This window comes from Anser anser (genome assembly GCF_964211835.1).
Source record: "Anser anser genome assembly, chromosome: 28".
In the NCBI taxonomy this organism is placed as follows: Eukaryota; Metazoa; Chordata; class Aves; order Anseriformes; family Anatidae; genus Anser; species Anser anser.
This window is the reverse complement of record NC_139749.1, coordinates 1,162,349-1,181,722: the sequence shown is the minus strand read 5'-3', so window position 1 is coordinate 1,181,722 and position 19,374 is coordinate 1,162,349. Positions and strand designations below refer to the sequence as shown.

The 19,374-nt window shown below is 40.5% G+C and overlaps 1 protein-coding gene across 2 annotated transcripts in view; it reads right to left on the bottom strand.

Moving 5' to 3' along the window:
- Positions 1-19,374, bottom strand: part of LOC310887536 (GON-4-like protein) — a gene marked incomplete at its 5' end in the record, with an annotated part of 31,069 nt that overhangs the window by 2,295 nt on the left and 9,400 nt on the right. Inside the window, 21 exons of one of the 2 annotated variants that reach the window (XM_083813532.1) lie at positions 759-861; positions 1,381-2,173; positions 2,811-3,018; positions 3,507-3,620; positions 3,911-4,030; positions 4,329-4,472; positions 4,954-5,097; positions 5,659-5,856; positions 6,389-6,570; positions 7,523-7,766; positions 8,343-10,079; positions 11,250-11,366; positions 11,988-12,138; positions 12,330-12,474; positions 12,670-12,841; positions 13,363-13,449; positions 14,157-14,355; positions 16,454-16,557; positions 16,862-16,902; positions 18,181-18,282; positions 19,061-19,253. In XM_083813532.1, the coding sequence (XP_083669658.1) occupies positions 759-861; positions 1,381-2,173; positions 2,811-3,018; positions 3,507-3,620; positions 3,911-4,030; positions 4,329-4,472; positions 4,954-5,097; positions 5,659-5,856; positions 6,389-6,570; positions 7,523-7,766; positions 8,343-10,079; positions 11,250-11,366; positions 11,988-12,138; positions 12,330-12,474; positions 12,670-12,841; positions 13,363-13,449; positions 14,157-14,355; positions 16,454-16,557; positions 16,862-16,902; positions 18,181-18,282; positions 19,061-19,253 (5,298 nt within the window). The remainder of the gene's footprint in view (positions 1-758; positions 862-1,380; positions 2,174-2,810; positions 3,019-3,506; positions 3,621-3,910; positions 4,031-4,328; positions 4,473-4,953; positions 5,098-5,658; positions 5,857-6,388; positions 6,571-7,522; positions 7,767-8,342; positions 10,080-11,249; positions 11,367-11,987; positions 12,139-12,329; positions 12,475-12,669; positions 12,842-13,362; positions 13,450-14,156; positions 14,356-16,453; positions 16,558-16,861; positions 16,903-18,180; positions 18,283-19,060; positions 19,254-19,374) is intronic. The other variant, XM_083813533.1, reaches the window with a different exon arrangement.

The window sequence follows — 19,374 nt, the reverse complement described above, 5'->3', positions numbered from 1 at the left end:
AAGTTTATAACAGTCAGAAAAAAGACAAAAAAAAAAAGAATGGATAGCATACAGCAAACAGACACTAATCCTTGGCTAGATTTTAAAAAAAAAAAGGCAAAATTCAGGAATGGAAGCATTAGATATGATGAGTGATTGACCTATCTCCTGTGAGTAAGGTGGCTTAATGTGAAACCTCCAACTTAAATCCCTAAAAATCACGCACTACTGAAAATAACAGCAGCATGATGGGGAAAAACTACTACATTCCTATACTTCTCCTGTTCTCACTGAGCACGTAGTAGGGCCTACTACCAGACAAGACATCAGACCTGTTGTTTAAACTGACTGAGCTGTTCTTCATAATGAAGCTGATTAATTAATAAAAACACGACGAAAAAAATCTGTAAAGAGACTTGACTATCTTTACAGGCAATAGCTTCTTTCTCTTCAGTAGTCAGGTACACTGAAAATTCAAAAAAAAAGGAAGTCTGTGATGGTGCCAATCATTTAATGGGGTTATAATGTGTTGCTGCATAGTCATTTCCTCCAAAACTTTGATCTTCATTAGCAGTCTCTTCAGCAAATAATCATATAATTTATCTGAAAAAATCCGTGACTGTGCAGTCGGGATTATTTTCCTCTGATGCCTCAAATTTCAAATTGAAAATTAGGTCTGAGAGGCTATTACAACAGCCAACCCCCACACCTCCTTCCTTTCCACCCCCTTTTCCCTACTCACTCTAGCAAATGCAAGCGTTTCCACACCAACCCCTTACCTCACTAGCGGTCTTGTTGCCCAATTTCTGTGAGATGGCATGGAAGGTTTCCAGATGGGCTCCTTTCTCCTGACAGGTGGTAAGGATGACTCTGTCAGCTTCCCTACAAGGCAGTACAATGGTTATGAAAGCAGTCAAAAATGAGCGTTAACACACTACAACCACTACAAACCTGAGAGGTTTGTTCTGAAGTAAAGATCTAAAGATCAAACTTAAAAACTTCATCATGGAACAAGTCCAGCAGACCTGTTCATTTACTACTACTACCACCACCACTCACAAGACACATCTCTAAGCAGAGCCACATTTAGCCTGTTTACATTTTTCTCATAAGCTTTTTGTGGGAAAATAGGTTTCTTTCCTAGCCTGGAGTATTACAGTGATTACACTGCCACAAGCAGGCTATACTTCCGATCAGACCAAGATGGCACTTATGATGGACTGTGGTTAGAGGAAACAAGGCAAGAATATTCAAAGAAGGGAAGCTGCAGAAGACATTAGAAAATGGGAGAAAAAGACAAAAATAAAGAACTCTATAAATATCAAAGCCAAACTTTGAACACCAAACAAAGCCAAACACTGAACGCACTGAAGTTGTAAGGTGCAGTTAAGGCAGATATACCTGGTCCAGAGGACAACCTTCTCCCCTGTGGAGCTGACTTTGCTGTTCTTGGCACACACAGTTGCTTCTGTGACTCGCTGCTGTTGCTGCTCCTCTTCCTTCTGCCCCAGGGAGGCAGTAACCACTCTATACTCTAGCTCCTCAGAATGCTGATGCACCTGGAAGCAGTTGTTTGCATTTGACTTTAATCTGTTCTCAGGAAAACTTCCAATGCAGCTCGTATCATCTGCTTCCGAAACACAATTATTGGGGGACTGTGAGCAGCAGCTCTTACCCAGTGCTGCCTTTCTATCTGGCGTTATCCAGCCTTGCTTTGCTTCAGATTTTCCTTCCAGAGGCAAAGGTGGTCCTTCAAATTCTCTTGCACTTAACTTTGAAGAATGACCGAAGATGGCATACTTGTCTGCTGATTCAGAGTGAAGCCCTTCAGTCTGATACAAACTGTTTCCAGAAAAGGAACTAGGTCCTGTTAAACCTTTCATTGTAGCAGAATGAGAAGACAACAGCAGATCTCTGCTCAACCCAAGGGAAGCATTTGCATTTCCTTGATGTTGTTGGTTTAGTCCCTCACTAACACTTCTTGCAGTGCAAGGGCTGCCTTTGGTTTCTTGAGGTAGGTTTTGAGTAGCTTTTTGTAGATGTGTGCATCCAGGGCCAGTGATAAAAGAATGACTGTCTTTTGTGGTATTCACGACGGCACTGACGCCTGCTTCTTGAACCTGATTATCAGGCAACGCTGCTTTTTCTGAAGATATATGTCTGCCACAGACAATTCCTCCTTCCAGGGGAGATCCTGGTAAGAAACCCATACAAGTTCAGACTAGCTGTTAGTAAGAAAAAAAACTTCCAGAAGTTTAATTTGCTTATTTTAAAGAGATTTTTGGATTCTAGGGGATAATGCTGTAAATGAGAGCACAGTTTGGGAGCAGCTTTGTAATTCTAGCTGCAGTTTATACATCCTGTACTTCAAAGAATGCACTCTACAATCAATTTTGTTCACCTTTGTGGCTTACTACAACCAGGTAAGGGGAAATGATGAGCACATGAAAGAGCTTAAGTACGCAGCCCAGAACAAAATTCTCTTATTTTGAGTTGTGCTAACATGAAAACTAGCAAAAAAATAAATAAAAACTATCATGGACAGGTAGTACTGGGGATAAGATTAATATGCTGACAACAGAAGCTTAAACGTATCAGTAATTCTACAAACTGGAGAGTATTTCTCTGGTCAGGAAAGCTTTTTTCAATGTTCTGGATATATGCATGTTTAAAGCATCTAGAATGGATGAAGACAAGGAAAAAATGAAAGAAATATTAGAAGTTATTATCTCAATGAATCTCTATTAGGAAGTTCTATACTTATTTTCACTTGTGGGAACCAGTTTGGACAAAAATGATAGTAGCTGCCTGCGCAAGAGACTTTCACGTACCTGACGTGAGAGAGTCCACTTTCCTAGATATGGTTTTTGTTCTGCGCTGGACATCCTCTCCCTCATCTCTGTTTTCCAAGCTTTCTTCTGCAGGTTCCTTAGACATTCCAGAATCCTTCCCTTCAGGCTGAGGACTTGATTCTTGTTGAACAAGGGAAGCAGTCAGTTCTTGAGAATCTTTATTTTTATAAAACTTGTTTTCACACACCTGCAAACCAATATATAGGCATGTAATTATAGACACAGTGTACCGATCCAAACCTAACACCTCAGCCTTTCTTCCAAAGCATTACTTGACTCTAACTAAGCCTTCAATTTGGCAATATGCTTGCATTTAGGAAGCTGAATCTTTATTATTAGGAATAGGTAGAGTTCTCTCCGTATAGTGGCCACACAAGCATCTTCCACCAAAAAAATATATAATCTTATTTTTAACTCAAAGGAACGTCAGAATTGACACTATTTAGCATAGCAAGGAAGGGCAACAGAAAGCGAGGAGATAGACGAGAGAAGGCCGGGTAGGGCAGTCAAGGCTCCAAAGAAGACAACACTATTGGTTATCTTTTATTTTCTTCCCCAACACATTACAGAGACAGGAGGTCCCAGGCTTAACAGATCATCACAAAAAAACAGTGGGACTCTTGACAGAACTATTCTGCTCACTCACCACTCCAATGACGTGGCCTATCAACTAACCTTACTACTGCAATGGCTGCAGGTCCTCCTTTTGCTTTTCTTTAGCTTGAGGTCGATACTCCCTTCATGGCAGGAACATGAACATTCCTTCATCCCATCTACCCACTCGACCTCCTGGAAACAGACAGACTCCAGCTGATAAATGTGCACGGTACACAAAGATGACGGTCAGGGCAAGGTTGACCCCAAAGGGAGTCAGGAAGGGCTGGAGCAGCACTCTGCGTGTACCCTGAGAGAACTAAAACAATTATGCTGCTAGCAAGCAAAGCACAATGGAAACATTTCATTCCCTTTCTTAAAATCTTTATAGGCTATTGTCATGTCTCTATACAGACATTTATCCTCACAGACATGTGTTTGCTTAGAGTCCAAATATGTGGACTAGTGAGATATCCCAGGCCCACCTTGTCATTGTTCTGGCCTCCGATCTCTTTACGTTTCTTATTTTTTGAGGCTGTGTGCATCTTGGGTGGTTCATCCTCTTCTTCTACATCTGGCAAAGACACCTCTTCAAACCCATCAAACTAAAAAAACAAAACAAAAATTGCTTATCGTGATAGCTCTTCACAAGACCAAACTTAATTTTCCCCATGAATTTCTGAGTATTGAGCTCAGTTCCAGTGCACCACCAGTTCAACTATGTTAGAAGAGACATAAATGCTGTGAAGACATTTGAGAAGTTTGCTCCAGTCCACCAACAGCTATCCCACCCTGCTATTTCAGTCACTCTGGAGATGCAGCCACGATTTGAGTCCTTCAAGTTGAAACATTTCTATCATCTCTGCTTTTATCTTTTCTGGTCTTGCAAAAAGATTCCTCCACCTCATATTCCTTCTCTTCTGTCCAGTTGATTTCCTCAAAATCTCCCATGCGGTTGGCCGAGGGACGTAAGTGATCAAAGAAAACTGAGAACTCATCCTGCAAGTGGTCATGTCCTTTCAACAGTTGCCACACCTGAGTCTTCAGCTAAAATAAAGAAATCCAGAGAAAACAAGCATTTCATTCCATGTCATCACGTTCTTTGAAGGATTTCTTAGGGTAAGCAGAACATCAAGGCTTATTATAACTCCAGCATGGAATTGTATACTTGCATTGTTACTACCTCATGAATATTTTGAGATCACTCCATATTCAGCTATCAAATTAGCAAAAAAAAAAAAATCCCTCCAAAACTCTAGGCAGACTGCAGAAGGCACTAAGCTAAAATGTCACTGGCAAGGTGATAAAAGCAAGGTGGAGGTAGGAGAGAGGAGACTCAGGCGGGCCAGTTAATTGTAAAGCCTGTTGAGAAGGGCAGCTTCGATTCTCTACCACACCCCACGGAGGGGGATCAGACTTGGTAAATGCTCATGATCCCAAAGAGCAGCACATGGGAACAGTGAAGCAAGCTAGCTTATTGTGTTCTCAGGACTTATGAGAGAAAGGAGGTACCTGGAACCCTCATTACCTCTGCAATCTCCTGCGGAAGGCAGTCCACACAACTCTGCAGAACTTTGATGATCTTTTGATGGTGGGCAGGATTTTCAGCAAAACAAATCTCCAGTTGCCTGAGGAACTTCCGGCTTTTTTCAAATGCTTGCTGCTCTTCAAACTGATCAAAAGAAAAAGATTCACCCCTCACATCCAAAGATGTACTTCCAAGTATCTCTAGTTGGCTTAAACAAACTATTAAAATACCTCTCCTCTTTTGCTATTTGTTTTCCATTTGTATGGATACACACTGCAAAACTGAGAAGAGGTGGAAGATGAGAAATAAATAGCACTTTGTATATCGATACTTCCATGAGCTGTAAAATTTTACTTCAACCACATGCGCAAAAGACAGGAAAATTCAGAAGGAATGTAACGGGCGAAAGCCTGCATCTTAAAAAGTGGAAGGCTGATTTCTGAGACAAGGGAACCATTCCACTTGCTGCACATTGCCTCTCTGCAGTCAGGTTCTAGGATGCAACTTGGAAAGGCTGATTCCCCACAGTCATATTTGAGTTTTATAACAGACACTAGACTTTTCAATTCCAACTAATAAAACAGAAGGTAAGCAACTGATTTACCCTGTTTTTCCTTGCCCTAGGAAGATTTCCTCATTCTTTCATTCCCACAAGCATTGTCATTGTCTGCTTAAATTCTGGTCTGCTTCTTTCATTCTACCTACCAGTCCACACTCCAAAGCTTGTTCTGGTAAAAGGAAGGCAGCGAAATCTGTGAGCAACTGTGGCCAGTCATGCAACAGTTTCTGTAAAGTGAAATAGAGATCCACAGCTGTTCGCTTGTCCATGCTAATCTCAAATTCATAGATAACACGAAGGAAGTCTTCATACTTTCCAGGAACATGCTGCAATGCTTCACGCACCTGCAAAGAACAAGACCTTTATAGGACTGCCTAACATTCAGGAAGAAAATAAATTAATCTGGGAATCTCTGATCACTTGTTACCCAGCTTTCATATAATGCTTCCAGTTTTGGTGGGCCAAGAAAATCTCTTCCTTAAAGATAAATGCAGATTGCTCACAAGAGAGAAAAGAACCAAATTCAAGACCCAAGAAATTCTGAAATTAAAACTGACCCAGTGTTGTGGGCTGACCCCAGGCAGCAGCTAAACACCCCCACAGCCTCTCACTCTCTCCCTACCTCCCCAAAAGAGGACAGGGGGGAGAATAAGAAGAGCAAAAGCAAGAAATCTCACAGGTCAGGATAAAGACAATTCAGTAAGTGAAGTACCACCAAATGGGGTGCTAAGAAGAAAGGTAACTCCATCCTAGTCAGAACCGTTAGTTAGTTTCTAACCGCAGTTAGAAATGGCAGTTATGTGGCTCAGGAGGGAACTGTGAGGATTCACAGTGTGCGACGTTCCTGTTTCTGGGTTACTTATTGGTCTGGCTTACTCTGGTTAGATAGGCTTGTGCAAATGCCAGATCTTTCTGTTCCCGCAGGGGATCTCTCTCCAGAATGTCTTCATCATACAAGAGGAGCAGCTTAGACGTGTCTTTGCTGGCACGAGTCCGTCCCCTCTTATTTCTGGCTCTGTGGGAACTCCTACTTTTCCCAGGGGCTTTCACGTTCTCTCCTGTGAAGAAGCACAAAGCAAGTTGTACATGCACTTACACATTCTCTGGGCTGGCAGACAACTACTCCTCTAGACCAACATTACGATAGAGAAGTAGGTTTTCAGACTTAGCGATGAGTGAACTGTTTACATCCTCTTGTATGTGTATGAGCAAAATACCTCTTATTAGTCAGGCTGGCTAACATTTAAAATTGGCTGCTTACAGCAACTGATGAGAAAAGTCTCTGGATACATCAAGAAACCCATCTTTGACCCTAGCTGCTACTCAGCTAGCAGTCTGCTAAAAAACGAGTAGGTAAATCTAGTGAATACCAGGGGCAAAACTGCAGATGTGGTATGAGCAGCAGAGCTGGACTTAACACTTGCAATTTACTCTTCTGGCTTATTACTCGCACAAATACAGTTAACATCACAGATAACTAACTGGTGTCAGATAATATGGAATGAAATACCACACAAAGATTTGCTACCTTGAGATTTTTGTGTCTTTAATCTTGGGAATCTACTGGTCTACTGGGTCAACCTCAAAGATCCCTGTTTAAATTCATCTACTGGTTGCTATATTCTGTAAAGGCATTATTTTGTTTCCTTGACTGCTCCCAGCATGACATTATAACACAAAATTCAACTTAAAAGTATGACTATTTAATCTTGTTCTTGTATTGATTTGGGGTATTAGTTGACACAAGGCACAAGTCTCACGTCTGCAAATTCCTAAAGCATAAATACATTAAAAAGAACTGAAGATGCTCAGCTGACATAAGCAAGGGCTTCTATGTTAAGAGCCATTCTTACAGAATTATGATTGTTATAAAATTTTCAGATGGAAAGCAATACTAAGCTCAGAAATGCTAAGTGAAATTAAACCCAGATGAAGTTTCCCTATGGTTTTGCTTTTAATGCAGGCAGCAGTGCCCTGTACCCTGCATCAAAAGAAGCCAACAAAACTTACCTGGTGGTATTCTGTGGGCTTCCACCTGTGGGGCCATCTTTGTCAAGGTGAAGGCTGATTTAGGTTCTTCTGACACATCTCCACAAACTTCATCATCTTTCTGTAAACTCTCTATTCCTTCCCCTTCCTCCTCCTCTTCCTCCTCTGGCTCAGAGTTCTCTTCCTGGGAATTCTCTTCTTCAGAATCTCCTTCTTGGCTTAAGCGTCTCTCTGTTGCAAGCCAAGTAAGTTTTTCCATTGTCTCCTTTGAAAGCAACAACAGAAATCCACATTATTTTCTTTCAGTGTTTCTTTGAACGTCATTCAGCAACTAGCTCACTCCATTATAATCCTAACAGTGCTGAACACCACCACAGATCAATATCTGACCACAGGGTTCTAGTAAAATGACAGAATTCCACAAGAACCAGAACTGCCCATTTTTGTATCACACACAAACTTCAACTCAGAATCGAACATGTAAAAAAGCCTTAAGTTAGAAAGGATTCCTTAATGGTCTTATCTCTTAAAGGCTCAGTGGAATTGTGTCTTGGAAATTAACGCAGTTAAAGTATTTCTTATTAATGAACAGCTTCAGCTGAGAAAGTCCTTACAGATCAGCAGAATTTAAATCTGGAATTTTGCAAGACATTCCTTTCGCTTAGACTTAAAATCTCAGAAATACGTGGTGTCCAGTTTCTCCAAAACCAGCACAAATATCATGATAATACATGGTTAACAGTCCAGCTTTCCAATTGGAATCAAATTGTGATTTGCCCTTACGTCACTAAGGTGTTTCAGCACACAAATTATTAGCAATTTTTTAAATCTTTGCTTTTACCTGGAGTTCTGGCACTGAAAGAATAGATTCTTCTGAGGCTGATGACATTTCTTCGTCCTCATCTTGTGTGAAATCATCGAAGTCATCATCGTCTTCTTCCTCTTGTCCTTCTCTCTCTCCTCCAGCTTCAGGGCCAGCTGGTGTCCCAACAGACTGGCCGTCCATACTGGACGAATCTTCTGGTCTTCCTAGCGGGCTACTAAATTCTGCTTCGAGATCCACTGTGTATGAATGATTCTTTGGAGACTCGCTGCTTACTTGTGGTCCAGTAACACCACCTGCATCTACCTGCTGTTCATCACGGGGAGATGACTGCAAAGCCCGTCTTTCTTCTTCTCCCTTCTCTTCACACACAGCGTGCTCCTTTTTAATTTCTTTCAGCTCATTTGGACATGAGCAGGCCTCCATGTTCAGCTCCTGGCCAAGACCCAGCATGAATTCCTCCTTCACCTCAGCACATAGAAGATCCCTCTTCGGTACTGGATTTACTTCCTTGACAGCATCGTTTGAATCTTCAGGCTCAATTTTCACCGTTTCATCTGGATCTTCTAAATGAGGCAAAAGGTCCACAGACAACGGCTCTGAAGCATTCTCTTGTCCTTCTACCACTGTCCAGCTACAGCAGTCATTCTTATTTACCATCTCCTGACTGCCATTATTTGAAGTGGCAGGATTTGTACTACATTCCTTCTTGGGGGAGACAGCTGAGCATGTAGCATACAACTCCTGGGGTTCAGCCTTGGGCTCCACCGTGGGGTAGGAATTTTTGCTGTTTCCAGTAGGGCACGAAGGAACCAGATTCAGTTGTTCTTCATTTTCACCAACGGAAGATGCAGAAAGACCAACAGGGTTAGGAGAAACTATCAATGAAGGAATTGAAGAAGTCACTAGAGGCTGATTTAATGGACATGGGAAAGTGGATGGATTTACCAACAAGGTTGTAACTGGAATAGCCTGAGTGCCTCTCCCAACAGTTGTATTTATGGGCTGAATCATGTTGCAACCACTGCCTATATTTACCACTTTCACTGTGGTAGCAGGTACAGTAAGGATGACTGGAGATGGCTGGATCAAAGGCGAAGTCTTTATCAGTGGGGCAGATTTTGTCCCTTTTTTCTTCTGATATCCCTTGCGAACACAAGGTTTGCGTATTTTTGCTCCAGCCAAAGCTGGTAACATTAATTTTGGCTGAAAAGTTATTGGATTTGAAGACACTAATGCTGGTGGTACAGCAGCTGAGAAAGCTTGCCTGGAGTCTGGATGTGAAGCAGAGAGCACATTCTGAAATTCCAAGCCATCCCCACTTCCCACCACTGCTGGAACATTCAAAGGCTGCACTCCTGGCACTGTCTGCATAACCGTAGCCGGTTGGATTAACCGAGGAATCTGAACCATAACTTTGCTGGGTGGAGCCTCTGACTGGGATAACTTCATGGTTTTCTGAATGTTAATAGTGTTGGAAATGGGCTGCAGACAAGGACTTGGTCGAATGAGGACAGGCTTCAGAGCTGAAGACCTCTGTCTTCTCCATGCTCTCCTAGAGAATCGGTTGGCAAGAGGCTTTAAGGTCAGTACTAGTCCCTTTGGCATGAGTAGAGGGTATTTTTCATCATGTTCTGTGTCTGAAGTTTCCTTTTCTGTGCCCAAAAAGACAGATTCTTCATCAGGTGAACCTGGCATCTCCCTCGCATCTTCTGCTAATTGCTTCAATTCCCCCTGAATGGAGGGCAAACTTGCCTAAAGGAAATAAGAGAGTTTTTAGTCCAATCCACAGGTTCTGCCTACCTTCAAACAGCACTGCAGAAGAAAGGCAGTAACTTGCTTCTTAAAGTAAAGCAATTTTTTATTTACTGTTTAACATTCCCAAGTTTTACTCCAGAGCCTTCAAAGGAATCCAAATGCCTAGAAGAAATAACAGAACCAAATTGCTTTGTAAGCGTTCCTTCAGTAAATACAAGGCTGTGGGAGGGAAGCTTCACTGTAACAGTGCCATTAAGAGAACTAGATTTTAGGGCATCTCATTTTTTCCTCAGACACAGACCTCACTGAGTGACCCTCAGTGCAGTCACTATGCCTCCAACTTAGTCTTCACTGTGCAAGGAATCTCAGAGAAAGAATCCTTAGGAAGGGTGAGACATTCGGGTATAATAATCACCAGCCACACTGCAGGTGAACATCATCTTACAGAGAAAAACACAAAAAGGCTGATGGAGCACTGGAACAGGCTGCCCAGGGAGGCTGTGGAGTCTCCTTCTCTGGAGATATTCAAGGCCCGTCTGGACGCCTACCTGGGCAGCCTGCTCTAAGGAACCTGCTTTTGCAGGGGGGTTGGACTTGATGATCTCTCGAGGTCCCTTCCAACCCCTACAGTTCTGTGATTCTGTGAAAAAAACCCACAGATTTCTCCTTTCCTCTTAAAAGGTTAGGTTTTAAGGAGAAAGAACAAACGCTTTCTCCTGGCTATAACACAGTGGGAAAGATAGCAACACCGCTAACCGTAATGCGTAAGGCAAGGGTCAGACTATGTCAATTAACAAATTGATGAAGTCAAATTAAAAAATAAACACATCGAAACAGTCATTAGAAATATGCCCATGTAGCGTGTACAAGGATGTGCCAAAAAGCAAAGAAAATCCACAACAACTTCAGCTCCATACTGCAGCTGGGCAGACACACCAGGAGCAGTGTATAATACTTCACGCTGCTAAGTGCTGCTCTTGATAGATTTACTACCTAGACCCAAGATAACACAGGCTCCCCTGCAATACAATCAGACTACTTTTTGACTTCAGAGCTGTAGCCTACCCAAATAACTCATTCTGAACCTATACTGTATGAAGAACAAGAAAAAAAAAAAAAGAGAAATAAGCAAAGCTATGCTGGATGAAGAAACAGCAGAAACTGTACCTTTAGCCAAAATGGCAGGCGATGTTCTTCTCTCTCCACAGGTGGTTTCCACTCACTAGGCTGGATTTCCTCACAGCACTTGAACAGAACGGGCAACTGCTTTGTCTTTTTATAGTACTGTGTGAAGAGAGGAGAGAATGCAAGACAAGACAACCACGGTCAGAACATCTGTCCAAGAACTGCTGGGATGTAGGCTAAGAATTGTGCTCTGGAAAAGTGTTCATATGAACGCTCGCTGCCATCTTGGTTTCTCTCAGAAAAAAGCACGAAGTTCTAGCAGTTGTGCACGTGTACTAGCTTTAAGTTTCTGTTTCTTATTTTCTTTTCAGCACTGGCCATTAGTTATGGGAGAGGATATTAGGCCTGTTGGACCTATAGCTTGACTGTATGTTTACGTTTACTTTATGTTTTGCTATTTAAAATTTATTTATACAAATTTGTCTGGATTATTGAAGCTACAGCTGTACCAGGACTGTTTGCAATTAGGCTCTGGATTAGATTAGATTAGGCTCTAGGCTGTCAAAATATTAATTAAAATACTTGCAAAATAAAAATCATACGGTCATTTTGAGGAAATTGTCACCCTTAATGGAAGGATCACATTTTCCTTTAAGAAAGCATCAGCACATGTACAAAAAGGTCCTCGGAACAAACAGCACATCTCTTTTTGTATGACAAATATGAACCAGATAGACAAATGTGAAAAATACCAATCCATAATCTGAATGCATCACTTACTCTGATGATATTATCAGGGGCTCGATTCATATTGAGATTCTTGATTCGCACTGTCAGCTGGTGGGCAGTTTTTGTTGGCAAGAGATATTTGCTGATCAAAGGCTTTGGAAACTCTGTCCCTTCAAAATGTTTCAGACCTAAAGCTAATAAACTGAAGAAATAAGGAGAGGGGGAAAAAAAAGAAAAATAAAAAAAAGCAGTCTTTTAGACAGTACTTCAGATTGCTACTTGTATGTGCTGTTCCACAACAGACAGATATTCTTAAAGACTGCATCCTAAAACTTTCCCATATAAAAGGAAGTTCATTGGTGTGCATGTTATTCAGCAATTCTAAGCACCTACTTGTCCTCTGCTTTTGTGAAGATAATCTTGTCCCGGGGAGGGTTTGCTTTCAAGGAACATATTGGCAATAACTCTGGATACATAAAGACTCTCCTTGTTGCCAAAATCCATGCCACTTGCTTTGGCAAACATGGAAATTCATTGGCTGTGTAAAGAATGAACAGATGAGGATAGATAGAGGCATGGGCAAATACTGTTATTCACTACTGACTTCTTGAAAACACTGTTTCTTTTATTCCCTTCACCGCAGAAAATGCTACTTCCTCCCTGGTTTTTAGAATTTGCATGTTATTTAGTTTCTGCTTAAATTTAGATCAGGAAAAAGTAAAAGTATACATACCACTCTTCTTCACAGCTTTGCGAGGGCTCCAGTCAACTTGAACTTGGGCATGAAAATCTTCAATGAGCTGCAGTGCTCCCTTCAAGTTACATGGCTGGAACATTGTTTGAAATTTAGGATAGAATGACTGACGAAGCAGTGTAGAGCTTCGAGCAAAGTTACCAAGCTCACTCTACAAAGTCAGACACAGAGAAAAGATAAAAGGTTAAGAACACATATGTAAACACAATAATGTGACCTGTAAAAGCTGGTGAAGTCACAGGCACAAAAATACATCACTACAGATATCTTCTGTCTTATTTTTGACCTCTAAATCTAGGAATAATCTCTGTATTTTTTTTTAAAAACTTACTTTTGTCTGATCATATTAATTCACCAACTTTCTGGAATCTATCAAGATCACAGAATGTTCACTAATTACATAAGTTTTTTGAACTTTGTTTTCAGTGTTTCCAAGCAAACAGTAGAAAACTACAAAGATACGCCACTTCAAAGCACTGTTATTAATCAGCAAAACGTGATTTATTTCTTCAAGTAGTGAGCATGCTAACAGGAGGCTAACACCATTGTCTTGTTTAGTGGTAGTCTCTCTCAATTGCATGGGATCAGTTAAACAAATTAAGCTCTCTAAATATCACCAGTGACCAGAAATCATTAAAGCTTGTGTAGCTCTTTTTAAAGACATATCCTTACCAAAAACATCCTAGTGGTACTGGCCTCTGAACTTAAAGCAGGGTTGGAACTTGCAAGAAGATGGATTTGAGTCAGAAGCTGAACATGCTTGAAGAATAAAATCAGACAAATAGGGATTGTCAGCGTATCAGTAACACAAGAAACTGGAAAGCTTAAGTATAAAGGTTCAAGAAACATCTCCCAAGCACCACAAAAAAAAAACAAACCAACAGTCTGACTTCAAAAGAAATCCTTTCAACAATAGAAAACTGAGGGGAAACTGGAATACAAATAGGCAGCATAAAAAATTACTTCTGATATTATAGTTTCTATTCCACAGAGTTGGAACACATCACCTGTTTAAGTCTTAGGGCACATTCCTAGCTTTTATACAAAATCTCACACCATAATGAGCAATACAGAAAGGATTTTTTTCTAATAAAATACTCGTTTCTTCAGAAAGAATGACTTCAGCAATCCCTATGTGCACATGTTCAAACAACATATGCCTTGCTTTGCAGCTGAAAGATTAAAAAGGTAATTTGCTTTACATGTATAACACAAGATCTTTTTCTTTAGCTTGCATTTGAGAGATTTGTGTCCTTTCCTTGCTGCTACACACCACGACAAGACACTGTATTGGGTAACTATAGTTAATTGTAGCTTTTTCAATTAATTTCTAAAAATGAAACAGCAAGCCAAAGTGCTTGCCGTACCACTGGCTTCCCCCTTTCCCATGCTGCAGCAGCATACAGCATACATACAATATATGAATATTCCATAGCCCAAATATAATATTGATAATATTTTATTACCTGCTGCATTTGCTGCTGGAGCCTTTTTCTTTGCGTACAGTCAAGAACAAGGCTTTGGAGAGGCTTCTCATTGTGAGGTTTTGATTTCTCTATCTCTTGTGGTGGCTTGATAGAAGACTTTTTCATTCTCAACTGCTCAAGTTGTTCCTTCACTGTCCGGTGTTGTTCATTCAGTAAATTGGCCAGAGGCTCTTCAAATCTGTTTGAGACCACAGAATCACAGAATCGTCTAGGTTGGAAGAGACCTCCAAGATCATCTAGTCCAACCTCAGCCCTAACACTAACAAGTCCTACACTAAACCATATCACTAAGGGCTACATCTAAACGTCTTTTAAAGACCAGGCAGACCAAAATATAAAAAGCATAGGACCTAATGACCATTCCTATTCTATTAGAATATTTTACTTTTTTTTCCAAGTTGAAATATTCTGTCAAAGTGTTGAGTAGCATGGAGAGAGTAGTTCTTAAACTGTACACCCCGTAACACTGTTTTAGTTTTGGGATGCCATGCCAAAATTATTCCACTTAACCTCTATTCCAAGCACAGCTAACACTCTTGTTCACTGTTCTCAGTAGTGCTCCACGTTTGTTGTAGTCAAGTGCTCAGACATACTCCAGAGCAGCCAGGAGCTAACGTAATCTATAATACAATAAACCCAACCCTATTTAAATTATAGCATCAGGCAAGGTCCAAACTCAAGGTGTTATGGGTGGCACGTTACTATAATTATCTCCAGAAACATCACACGCTGACTCAAATGCTATTACTTTTTCTTCTTCCTTTATTTTTCTCCACTTTTTTTTTTTTTTTTTAAGGTTTTGCCTAGCTTTATGCAGACTATTCCACTGGACATCCGATGACACGATAGTAAAAGCTACTTCTGTAGCAGAAAAGGGGATGTACGTATTTCTGTTCTTTTCAAAACTAACTTCATGCATCCTCCCTGGCCTTATGGTGTAATTAAAATACGTATTTTGTTTTGTTATTCAGTTAATATTCTGATTTGTTAGTTAACAGCTTTACTTTTGTAACAGGCCAAAAGTCGATTATAAATGAAGTTGTTCCAAGATGCATCTAATGTAAGATATCATAAAAACAATAAACTCAGGAAACAGGTATTTTGCTACAAAACATACTTAAACTTCAAGAGTCCTGTACACAGATAAAACTGGGGAAGAAAAAATTAGGAGGAACGGCATGCCAAAGAAGTAAGAATAAACTAGCCATCACCAAAAACAAGTGCATACAGATTGTAAGAGAGAGCATGAAGTTTCCCTGATTTTAGTCTGTAGCTGGTTTAAGATTTGCTGTGCTCTCCTCTGGTACTGCTCATCCAGAGAGAGTATCAAGAAATTCCAGCCGTCATTTTAGCTCCTTTCCCAAACAGATACAGCTTGATCTTGAGGTGATCTGCCCCATAAATAAGGAGACACCATTCTTATCATAGTTCACCTTTAGACAATTTTCGTAATTTCTTTAATAGGCTTGTATTATTACCTAGAAAGTAATGCTTTAAAGTCTTTTCTCTCTGAGGTGCTACATCAAGTATAACCCACATCAAAAATCATTAGAAGATAATTTCTGAATTTTATAGCTGTTTCAGACCTAGGCCTCAGCAATTGTATGTAGTTCTCTTCCTTTGGAAATGCTACTATTATATTCAAGTTATTTGCTTAAAAGACAAGATTATACGCTTGGTCAAGCTCCTCAGGAGTCTCTTATAAAAAAATATAAGGGCAGTAACTGAACTTTACCAATCAACCCTCCCCCCCAACAACAACAAAAAAAGGCAAGAAAACTATTATCTCTTTGAAAGGAGTTCAGAACACTACACCCACCACCAAACTGTAAAGCACAAGAATTAGAGAGCTAGAGTACCTATTGCTTTGAGCTTGGGTTGTTCTCTGCACAGAATATGCACAGCTTTGATCACATACACAAACAACATATGCAGCAACACCCCAGTATCCAGTGTCTCTATCCATCGCTTTGAATCATGGTGTTGTTGTCAATCAGGCAATATACTGCTCCAATAACTATTGTTTTATTGTTTAACAGCTGAAGCAAGTGTCTTAAAAGCTTGCCAAGCCATTTTCCCAGAAGAATTAGTGTAATAAAGGGGTTATATATGGAAGGCCTTCAGATAAAATGGATGATAGCCTTTAAAGCAGTAGCCTTTTCTCAAAAGGCATTATCTCCTTAGGGGATGGTATAGTACCTGCAGGTGACCAAAGGCTTTTTACCGTAAGAGAATTATTAATATTTAGTTTTATGACAACTATCAAATGATCCTACCTAAGCGCCTGTGGTGTATTAAAATTTGGCCGTGACTCTGTAACATTATCTTCATCTTCTGGACCTTCATCTTCCATGTTTGAGAAACCCATCTCATCCTGAAACTGACAACGCGTGTAGTAACAATCAGAAAAAAAAAAGCTCAACAAGTACATTTACTACACAGTGTCTTCAGTTAACAAAGCTCATGGTGATCCTCTTAGCACGTACATTCATCTCTACAGGAATTTATGGAAGTTCCTATGTAAGTTCCATCCCAATGGTAAAAATTACACTTTTATGGTAGAGCCCTTTGCACATATTCAGCACTGAACATTTACAAAGGCCCCCCTTATGGCTTTAGCGATTTCATGCCAGATCTGACAAAGATCTATTACTCTTCAGTGCTATACCCAATACATCACTTACTGTCTCAAACAGCTCCTCCATCAGTTCATTCACTTCCTTTTCTGCAAGTAAAATTAAAAAGAAAAATGAAGATTCCTCGTGCAAGAAACATTCATCAATCCTGTCATAATCTCAAGCCAGTTAAGGAATCTCTCTTGCAAAGCGTAACCCTCCTCTTGTAAACAGAGGGCCGAGAAGGAACAACCTCTGATATATACAGAATGTTTGAGGTTGGAAGAGACCTCTGGCTTCATCTGGTCCAACTGCCTTCCTCAACCAGAGTCACCCACACCCACTTGCAACATCCAGGCTGCTTCTGAAAAATCTCCAAGGACGGAGATGCCACAGCCTCTCTGGGCATCCTATGCCAGGGCTCAGTCACCTGCACAGTGTAAAAGTGTTTCCTGATGCTCAGACAGAACCTCCTGCTCTTCACTTTGTGCCCATTGCTTCTTGTCCTGTTGTTGGGCACCACTCAAGCAAGCCTGCTCTGCCCCTTCCCTTCAGGTATTTACAGACATTGGTGAGATCCCCCTCGATCCTCCTCTAGACTGAACAGCTCCAGCTCTCAGCCCTTCCCATATTTGAGATGCTCTAGAACCCTTATCATCTTTGTTGGACTCTCCTTGTTACATCCATGTCTCTCTTGTAATGGGGAGTCCAGAACTGGAACTTGTACTCTCGGTGTGGCCTCACCAGTGCCGAGTAGAGGGAAAGGATTGTCTCCCTCAACCGACTGGCAACACTCCTCCTAAGGCAGCCCAAGATACCATTAGCTTTCTTTGCAGCAAGGACACACTGCTGGCTTACATTATATTATACCCCTTTTTATTGCTGGGCCCAAGAAAATTTCTGTTGAGACTGTTTTTAATCACAAATATTTTGGAAAAACTAAATTAAAAAATAATAATTTTAAAACGAAGTTAATCTGCAGTAAGACCTAAAATAAATACGCTTTACTGAGAACACAATAAATGATACACTCTTTAAACTGTAACTCAAAGATTGCAATGACTTGAAGAAAACACTCAAAACATAAGGCAAGCATTCACTTTCCGATTTGGCTGTAGCTTTATGAAAGACTGCACTATCTAAAAATTATTCTTCATTCTTTGCTATACAGTAAAATGCATCTGATAGCACAGCAGCTCTGGCTAGATACTTTTATGTATTCACAGAAAGCCAGTTCTGCATGGAAAAGGTGTTCAGTATGCAAAGTGTTTTTATTCTATTTTTTTTTTACTTATTAGCCTACACTGCAAAGCCTTTGCAACAAAACACTTTTCAAAATAAATTACTAATCCTAATGAGAAAGGAAGTGGGATTCCCAAAGGACTTACTGGTAATTCTCACCGCACGATCATTTCTGAAGTCTTCTGTATCTGGTTCATCCAGATCTTCCAGGAAGTTGTACTCAGGGTCATCATCATCATCTAATTCATCTAATAGGAAGCATGTTTTGAAACGTCATTACCCTGCCCCAAGACCAAACAGTATCCAGGAAGAGAAGCACTTAGTTTATTGCCTGATCTTACACAAAGAGGGCTAGGATTACTGCTTGAAATTAACTGTTTATTTTTATGGAAGCAATATCAAGTCCATCCTCTTCAAACTAAGCTACTAACCACCTTTATTCTTAGTCATTCCCATTTAGAAAAGTTAGATTTGTTCTGTATGGCCCGAGTTTCAGCTAAAATTAGAAAGAATGAAATATTGCAATACATTGGAAGAGTATTCCAATTTTTGTTTTACAGTCAATTGTACAACTCTATGTAACCTGTAAATCCAGAACAAAAGAAAGTCAAGCCCAAAACTGTTCTCTCTCTTCAAGAACAAATTAATTTTTTTTTCTACCATAACAGGTCATGTCCCTGCAAAGGAGCATGGCACATTCAGATTCAGGCATACCTATGCTGCCAGCTTCATGACACAGCATGATGCATTAAAGGCTGAACAACAACTTTCATTTATGGTTGCCAGTTACTGCATGTGCTGGCTAGTTAATATTTAAAGTGAGGGTTTTTAACTTCAGGTGTCTCAGAAGTGTCCATGCAGAAGATGAGGAAAACTGACTGTGTGCAAAACACATGTGTATTGTTAAACAAGATAATGGATGCAGCCAAGAAAATCACGAGCAACGGGAAGAGAAAGTAGCCAAGAACAGGAGGAAAAACCTCCAGGATCCCTCTGTTCCAATGAGCAACGATGTGTTGTACGTACCTTCATTCTCCACATCATCATTCATGAGCCCTCCAAGCCACCTTTTCCATTCTTCATCATCTGCAGTATTGGGATCATACATATCAGGCGTGATATCTGGGGCTCGGAGCTCAGCCTCCAGTTGACCAAGAGGAACATCCTTCAGCGGTCTCTTCGATCGGGTTCTGAAGGCAATGAGGCTGTCTTCCAGAGACTGAAACATGAAGGAAAAGCACAATGGAATTAAGAGTTTCTCTGCTTTCCTCACAGCTTCTTTGGCAGTAGGATTTTCATCAGAGCAAGAAGAATCCACTATCAAAAATATTAGATTCTTG